An 8,422-nucleotide genomic window follows, 5' to 3' on the forward strand; every position below is an offset into this window, starting at 1 on the left:
TTAAATCATGCTGTTTGCAATCAGTCGTTTTTTGTTGTTATGAATTGCTAGCTGTTAGGTTTATGAATCCTTCATGCGGATGCTTTTTCTCTTTGCCGTTTTGAGCTTCAAATGCATGCATAAGAAAATTTATGTGCTATCCTGTAGCTAATTAGTACTAGTATGTTTCTGCATTCTAAGTCCCGCGTGTTGAAATACAAATGAAGGCATTGAGATTTTTTTGCAGATAACGGTTGATGGCCAAGTTGTCACTGATCCAGATATGATTCTCAGGTATCCTCTTATGCTGTTTGCAGTACACATTTGCAACAAGAGTGTTATCATTCTTATTCTCCTTCATCGTTTCCTTTATGTTAGTAGCTACCTTTCAAAACTAATATGTATTTCATTTGGACCCCCCTTTTCAGGGAGGGTTCTAAGTTGGTATATCATCGCCTCGCATGGAAGGAGCCATTTGCACCACATTTGCTTCAAGTGCTTTATGAAGATGACTGACATGGTATGCACTTCAACCTGGTATTCTTGCTAAATTGCACATAAACACATTCTATCCAACTGTCGATCAGCCTAGCTTGTTGTCAAGGTTCAAGTCCTATCTGTTTTTCATCTATTTTTTGCGAGCCAATGCTTTTTTCCCATTGTCATGTTTGTCTATGGTAGTTGCAAATCTTGGTACCAATTTTCAGCAAGTATGAATCTTCCTTCATCCCTATGTATGTTTAATAAAATTAGTTGTAACACTTAAAGCTATATAATCATAGCCATAAATCAGCTCACCATTTTTTTTCAGGTCGCCCTTAACAAGCCTTCCGGTTTGCAAGTTCTGCCAAAAGGAATCTTCCAGCAGCACACTGTTCTAGCACAGCTTCAGTGGAAAGAGTGGAAGATGCCCCCATCAAGCTGCTCTAAGAGAAAAAATGTGCAGTTACATCCTGTACCTGTTCATCGATTAGGAAGGGGCACGTCAGGTTTGTAGCTTTTTGTTTAGTTCACTCTGACCAGTTGAGGCCTAGCAGATGTGAATTTTGTTGCTTGCCTATGAAACCAGGAATCTAGGAGAAATACATATTTGCTGTTTCTGGAGCTCTTTTTTTTACCATCCTGTAACAAAGAGCCCTTCTGCAATGAAGCCTCATTTTCCTACTAATTTTTTGGTTATAAAATGTGTCTCACAGAAAAATGTTTGTTACCGCTGCATTTCCATATGTAAAAGTGAAACTCTTGCTGATGACCTGCATGTTCCATGTTATTAGGTCTACTGCTTTGTGCCAAGACAAAGCTTGCCAAAGTTCAACTTGCATCTTATTTTGCAGAAGGTGCTGCAAATGCAGAGAAGAAAAGGTGTACAATCTTCTCTTTTAAATTTGGAAAGAGTATCTGTATCGTTAGCACCACCCAGTATTGGTTAAGTGATTAATTTAATTTATAGGGATGAAACTGAGGTTGGCAAAGAACGGAAAATTTCAAAATTCTATCGAGCATTAGTAACTGGTATACTTGAACACGATGAGGTGCTGTCCTTTCCCTACTCACACCTGTGAATTACACTATCCTAACTGATATCTTGCTTCAAAAATGTGTGTAATGGCCATATTCTTGCAAACCAATATTTATGGTATGTGAGTGAAGTGCGTCATAGGTCCTCGAACTATTTCAGAGGTGTCACGTAGGTACTCGAAGTATGAAAATCGTCATCCATGTCCTCAAACTGCAATATGTGTGTCATCCTGGTCCTCAAACTATTTCAAAGGTGTCATGTAGGTCCTTGAACTATTTCGGAGGTGTCACATATATACACACTTATTACAGTTCAAGGATTTTTGAGGACCTAGATGACACTTTTCATAGTTTGCGGACCTACATGACACCTTCGAAATAGTTCGCGGACCTAGGATGCACTTCACTCTTTTTTTTCTTTGCACCTGCAGGATGTGGTTACTCAACCCATAGGATTGGTTCATTACCCTGGAGTTGCAGAGGGACTTTATGTGGCATGTTCCTCAGGTACTACAAGTTTACCAAACCAAGAATGGGCTTACTAAAATTGACAATATAGGTTATATCGAACAAATCTTGCTTGATTTATTAATGCATCTCCAATGCAGTAAGCGTCTAGCGTAAGAGCCTCGATCTCCAATCCAGGCAATTATTTTACAGACACTTAGGTATTAAATTTTGATTTAAGCATCCATTAATTCCAATGCAAATTTTGCAAGTGCCTATATTCCTCGAACAACCAAGTTGGCTGCATTTGTTTTACTGGTTTTAGCGGAAGTCTCCAGAGCTCTCAGCTTCTCAGATAATTCTGTTAGCTAATTAAGGGCTCTCTAAAAGAAAAGAAAAAATGTTGCTAGTTAAAGCTGCATGCAGGAGATGGCATTAATTAAGGCAGACATGTAGCGCACAAATCTAATATGCCAAGGAGTACCGGTATAGCACTTGTATCCCGATAGATGAATACAGTCGAGATCGTAACAAACAAGCTAACAAATCAAATGGAGATCACAGCGTAGTGCTGTTGCCTGGCGAAAAATTCTGCCTACATGAATAGCTCGGAGTGTCCGTCTCCAGTTCCAGCAGCGATGTCAGCGCTGATACCAGGAATAAGGCCGAAACTGGCAAAATGACCGTGATTAGTGCCTGCTGTTAGCGCTGCATTGGACATGGCCTTATGTGGTTTTATCTTGCATTATTAATTCTCAGGGAAGCCAGCCATGAGCAAAGTGTGTGTTCTTGAGAGACTTGCGCACCAAAATCAAACGCTGGTCCAGGTAGGATGGGGTTCTGTGTCCTGCTTTTACATATTCATTTATATATGCACATCATTCCCTCGAATTACTGATGTGTACAAGGCTTAGATTATGATTTCTTATATATGTCACTGTTTCTTTTCCTTGACTGGTGCAGGTTGAAATTCATTCAGGACGGCCTCACCAAATCCGAATACACCTTGCATACATTGGACACCCTCTTGTTGGTAAGCCAAAACACTTTTGTTATTTTGATGGGCATGATTTTACTTGAGCTCTTTCTTCCAGGCTTAGCTAAAAGCGTTTTTGCATATCATCGGTAAAAAAAATTCTAAATAAAGGGCATGGCAGATCTTATTTTCATTAAATAAATTCCAATGTTCAGACACTGCATGATTTTTCCCCAGATGATCCTCTCTATTGTATTGGTGGGCAGCCTAAATTTCATGACCTGGAGTCTACTAGTACGGATATTTCTTTTGCATATGACGGGTAATTCTTTCATCTTTTAGTTGTGCTGTGAAGTACGTCCATGTATGACCCCCCCTGTTGTTTTATCTAGTTTAACTAACCTTACTAATTCTTTTCAGAGGTTATGAGAGGCCTTTACAGCCTGTTCCCGGAGACTGTGGGTATCACTTGCATGCTCATTGGCTGGTCCTTTCTCATCCAACCACGAATAAGGTAATGAGAAATTAATCTTTCTAAATTGGGTAGTGTTCTCCGCCTAACATGCGCAATAGCTTATGGGCCTTAAGAACTGTTTTATTTAATGAGGAATGAGTTGCAACTAATTTTGTGGTTTATTTCTGAATAAGTGATGATTGTAGGGTTTTATTTTTCAGTACAACTATGAGTAAATCTTAACAAATGACAAAGAGTATTTTCTTTCCCTAAAACAATGAAGAATTAGGTTCACTCCTGTATAACTGTATTTGCTACTATTTTGTTAGATTGTTAGACTGAACAAAGCAGGTAGGATATGCTACCAATCATATTACCAAGATGCAAAATGATGTTAAAAGAAGCATCAATGGTTCCTCTGAGAGTCTAAATTCTTATACTAACTACGCAGTGACTGCGTCTGTGGGGGTAAGTGGCCGGACGTGCAGCAGGTGACTGCAGATCTACACGAAGACATGGTCATGGGTGTTGTCTAGTCTCATTTACAAAACGGTTCTTTCATTCTATCAGTGCACGAGGAAGCAAGCTTTTGCATTATTTATAAAAGGGAAGAAGAAAAAATCCCCATCAATGGAGAGAAACAGAGAAAGATCAACACTGCTTATTTTTCTCGATGCAGTTATAGTCGTGCAAGAAATACCTCAATATTTTCAATCTAACATTAGAATTGTAAATATAAACTCCAGTATTGTTGTTCAGTTTGTGTTCAGCTTCTAGTTGTTCACTTTAGGTGATCTGGCTGGCAGAACGAACTATGCAATTGACTGTTTGATCATTTATTCATCCTTTCTTTCATAGGAATGCTGACATGATATTTTTCTTGTTAGTCCCTTTCCTTTTAGGTTCACTGACCAACAAACGATAATGACTGAACACCAGGTGTGTGTTTCCCTTACATTTTTGTGGTTGGCTATGCAGATGCTGAAGATAACCGCCCCTCTGCCGCATATCCTACAAACTCGAGAGGAGCGTTGCGATCCACAAGTTGATACTTGAGCTCATAACTTTCCATTTGAAAGTATGTGCATCCAATGAGTTGAGCAATCAGTAAGAGTTCACAGGTCATGTTTTACAAGCCTGTGGAGATGGAGGCTATTGAACGCTAACGTCCGCATATGAGGTGTTGAGTGTATCTTACGGAGTGTCAGACTGAGTTTTTGCGTGTGGGGCAGCGTGGACAATACAGGAAATGGTATTGCTGAGTTTGAATGGTCACTGGACGCTTCTGAGGGGGAACCATGAGGAACATTTGTGTTAGATGATGGAACAGAGTAAACTTTTCAGGTCACTGCGTCTGAAGATGCATGCACACAGCCAAAGGATAGACTAACTGCTGTGCATGCGTGTGCGCGCGTGAGCGTGTGTGTGTTCGTGTCGTATATATGCACACAGCAATCAAAATTCATTAAAATTTTGGCTAAGATTATCATCTACAAGCATGTAAACTACTCCCTTCGTTCCATAATATAAGAGCGTTTTTTACACCACTAGTGTCAAAAACGCTCTCGTATTATGAGACGGAGGGAGTAGTAGATTACAATATACTAGTATTCCGAACCAAGTTCGTTTTTTATTTTATTTTTTGCGTATGAACATGTTTGAATGCGACAGCCCAATGGCCCTGCTTTTGAATCGAGGATCATTCAGATTTGATTGCTGAAACTAGAACGAACATAAATGAATTCATCTCTGAACATGAATCTTATACGGCGGATTTACCAATAGCGTACACGGAGTGACGGAGTTATGACCGGCCTGTGCCGAACGCGTGTTCGCAGCAGCAGAGTTACACGAAACACAGGACACCAGCACAAGGGGACTGCGCGGCGACACCGTCCCTCCCTCCCTCCCTCTCTACACCAATGGAAGGCTCGCCGGCGACGCGTCTCCCCGAGGCCGACGCGCTCCCCGATGGCTTCGTCGAGAGCTCCTCCGCCGACCAGGCCCAGCCAGTCTCCTCCGCCCCCGCCTCCGCCGCCGCCGGTCCCCTGCATCCCGCCCTCGGCCCTGATCACGAGGGCGCCGCCCGCGCCGACGGCGAGCAAACCCTAGGCGCTCCATCCACCCCCGCCGACGCCGCCGATGCCCTGCGGAGCCTCTCTATGGCCGCCGCCGCTTCGGAGCCGGAGCGTGCCCCCGAGCAGCAGGGGCCCGCCGCAGACATAGGAGGTGATCTCCCCCTCTCCCACGCACTGGCAGCTTCCTGATCTGATGTCATCTAATTTCGACGTCAAATCGTCAGTTACAGTTTAGGGTGAATGAGGCAACTTATTAAGCGGCTTCGCCCATCGCCATTGAAGTCTGTAACATGTTCGCTCACCTTGTTTTGATGCTCTGGCACAGGTGCCAAAGATGCAATGAAGGAGAGCTTTGTGGTAGAGCAATCGGAACCGCTGGCCAATCCAAAGGTTGCCAACGCAGAAATGGATATGGTTTAGATTTCTCTGCCTGCTATATTGGTGTTGGTGGGAAGATAAGTGTGTGCTAAACCGGATTGATTCCATGACTTTGTAGGATAGTGGCAAGCCAAAGCGTAAGGTCGTGAAGCGGAACAGTAAGCTAGAGAAGGACAAGGAGTTGTTGCAACTTGCCCAGAGGTACCATGGAGTGGTAGCGGAGAGGGATGCAGGCAAGTTTCTATTATCCAAAATGTGACCCCGATGCTTAGTTCTCCAACAGTTGAATGTAATGGATAAAAATCCGTTGGTTACTCTCAGTTAAGGATCCACTGTCAAAAACCCCTAAGCTGTCCTTTGTTTGGAATAAAGTTATCTAATAACCATGTTAATATATAACAACCATGTTAATATATAACATGTGGTGATTTGAAAACTTCTGGATTCTTCTCATTAAACAAAAGAAAACCTATGTAACTAAATACTGATTGCTCTGTTTTTTTTCCTTTGTATGCACACACGTAAAATCCTTACTACCTTAAAATGTATTCTTTTGGTCTTTCATCAGAAATTATAGCATGGAACATCTGCTGGACCAGACACATTTAGCAAGAAGAACATAGCGAAATCTCCTTTCTGCTTCTTCCATGGACAATTGTCCACTCTATATAGAAAAGATGCATTATATGATCGTTCCATCACTATATAAATGTATTCATTTATTTGAAATTTGGGTTAACAATGAACACCGGAAGGATTTTCAACCCCTAGAAAATTTTCCTATAGAGGCACATGGGATCAGAAAACTAAAAAACTGTGAACACTAAAATTCCTATGGTTTCCATAGTCCATCACCCCAATTCCGTAGAATTCCTAGCCAAGGCTTAGAGCTCTAGAATGTTTTCTGTGTCTGGCAACTGTGGGCTATGGCAATACATCTAATAATCCCTGAAGAAAATCCATGTGTTCTTTTTATGGTGCAACCAGATGATCAAATAGTTTCTATTGTTCATGTGTTTTCAATTCATGCAGGATTCTGTATGTCATGACATTTAGTTACTGTGTATTTTTCTGTTCCTGTGTTTACCATTCATGTATTCTTTTTTTTCTTTTTGAGAAAACGCAAAAGCTTTGCATTTCACTGCATTGATAGAGAGAAGAGTCATTACAAGCTCCAAGAAGGACGCACCCAACATACAATAGCCCAAGCAAGGCCATACCCAACGCACAACACAATGCCCCTAGACGCTAGTCGTTGCTCCCTTCAGGAGCAAAGCCACAAGCCTAGACACGCCCGCCAGAGCCCACACTGCCTAGCCTCCGACTTGATTGTGTTGAGGAGACGGTCGAGGTTGAGCCGAGCATTGTCGAAGATGATTGCGTCATGATGCTTCCAGATGCACCAAACCACTCACGGGGTGACCGAGGACACGCCCTTCCGAGCCGAGGACCCGAGGTAGGAGACGAGAAGCAAGTTTCTTGCCACCAATCCACAAAGTCCGCCCCTCGGCTGGGCCAATAGCAGTCAACCTGAACCAGGAGAGCACTTGCCAGAGAGGAGGTGGGCCATCGTCTCCTTGGACTGGTCGTATAGCGCAAAACTCGATGTGTGCTGCAAGCCACGAAGCGCAAGACGCTCCGATCTGGTCAAGCGAGCTACTTGAAGAACTTGACGAGCGAGATCCGACCGCGCACTCAAAGAGAGCGTCATAGCAACTCTTGGACATGTACTGCACATCCGCCGTCCAATGGCACTAGAGGGCATCCGTGTGGGGAGCAAGCTGCACCACACGTGCCAACTGGCAGATGGCATAGTGCCAGCGCCCCATGCCGCCCCTGATATCCGAGATCCAACGTTGATGCGATCGGGCATTCCGAAGATTCAGGGAGACTAGCTGGTGCAGCTTGGGTGCTATCTCTGAGATTGCCCGACCATGAAGCCAGCGGTCCTCCTAGAATAAGGCAGTAGCTCTGTCGCCAACCACCATCTTGGTGGATGCGGTGAACACTGCGTGTTCATCCCAGGAGAACTGGAGGTCGAGGCCTTTCCAGGGGCGGTTGGGATCAGTGAGCATCCTCTAGAGCCAACAGACCCGGAGACTGATTGCCACCCTCCTGAGGTTCAGAACACCCAGGCCGCCCAGACGAAGGGGCCTACACACCCAATGCCAGTTGACGTGGCAGTGGCCGCCCTGCCAACCAAAAGGACCCCCTGAGGATCTTGTCAATCTGGGACCGCTTGTTCAAGCCAAGAACCACCACCTAGTGCAATGGCATGGTGGCTAGGGCCGATCTGACTAAGGTTAGGCGCCCAACCTTTGCCATCATCGATGCCCTCCAAGTAGGGAGGCGATCCGTGCTCATGTCAACCAATGGCTCGAGAGCCGCACTTAACAACTTCCGGAGGATGAGGGGGATCCCGAGGTACTTGATCGGGAATGGAGCCAGCTGACACTCCATCACCAATGCAGCCTCGAGGCCACCTCGTCCGAACAACCTATGGTGGACACCAAGCATTTAGCGAAGTTGTTGCAACCCCGACATGTGCCCGAAGAGCGCTAACAAGCCGCAAACAGCGAGCAACCCCCCCCC

General features: G+C 44.2%; 2 protein-coding genes and 1 long non-coding RNA gene across 4 annotated transcripts in view; all 3 read left to right on the forward strand.

Moving 5' to 3' along the window:
* LOC119356051 overlaps positions 1 to 495 on the forward strand; it is a 970-nt gene extending 475 nt beyond the window's left edge. Inside the window, exons 2-3 of the long non-coding RNA XR_005171808.1 lie at positions 227 to 273; positions 408 to 495. This is a non-coding gene — a long non-coding RNA (uncharacterized LOC119356051). The remainder of the gene's footprint in view (positions 1 to 226; positions 274 to 407) is intronic.
* Positions 496 to 653: 158 nt separating this feature from the next.
* On the forward strand, positions 654 to 4,586 carry LOC119358057 (RNA pseudouridine synthase 5-like). Its single transcript, XM_037624776.1, has 10 exons — positions 654 to 689; positions 791 to 968; positions 1,254 to 1,341; positions 1,430 to 1,511; positions 1,929 to 2,004; positions 2,704 to 2,771; positions 2,908 to 2,977; positions 3,158 to 3,242; positions 3,341 to 3,434; positions 4,353 to 4,586. Exons 1-10 carry the CDS (start codon positions 654 to 656, stop codon positions 4,428 to 4,430), a joined length of 855 nt encoding a protein of 284 aa, XP_037480673.1. The 3' UTR covers positions 4,431 to 4,586.
* A 619-nt stretch (positions 4,587 to 5,205) lies between these two features.
* Positions 5,206 to 8,422, forward strand: part of LOC119356050 (alpha-taxilin-like) — a 6,302-nt gene continuing 3,085 nt past the window's right edge. The window contains exons 1-3 of one of the 2 annotated variants that reach the window (XM_037622947.1): positions 5,206 to 5,603; positions 5,778 to 5,842; positions 5,949 to 6,063. In XM_037622947.1, coding sequence (XP_037478844.1) covers positions 5,297 to 5,603; positions 5,778 to 5,842; positions 5,949 to 6,063 — 487 coding nt within the window. In that variant the 5' untranslated portion in view covers positions 5,206 to 5,296. The remainder of the gene's footprint in view (positions 5,604 to 5,777; positions 5,843 to 5,948; positions 6,064 to 8,422) is intronic. The other variant, XM_037622948.1, reaches the window with a different exon arrangement.

The sequence above is a fragment of the Triticum dicoccoides genome, chromosome 2A, assembly GCF_002162155.2.
Source record: "Triticum dicoccoides isolate Atlit2015 ecotype Zavitan chromosome 2A, WEW_v2.0, whole genome shotgun sequence".
In the NCBI taxonomy this organism is placed as follows: domain Eukaryota; kingdom Viridiplantae; phylum Streptophyta; class Magnoliopsida; order Poales; family Poaceae; genus Triticum; species Triticum dicoccoides.

Excerpts from the sequence above, each read along its gene's own strand:
- LOC119358057 (XM_037624776.1), top strand. The coding sequence starts at position 654 with ATGGTAGTTGCAAATCTTGGTACCAATTTTCAGCAA. Across the intron at positions 1,342-1,429 it reads GCAAATGCAGAGAAGAAAAG|GGATGAAACTGAGGTTGGCA; the intron begins GTGTACAATCTT and ends TTTAATTTATAG. Across the intron at positions 2,772-2,907 it reads AAAATCAAACGCTGGTCCAG|GTTGAAATTCATTCAGGACG; the intron begins GTAGGATGGGGT and ends TGACTGGTGCAG.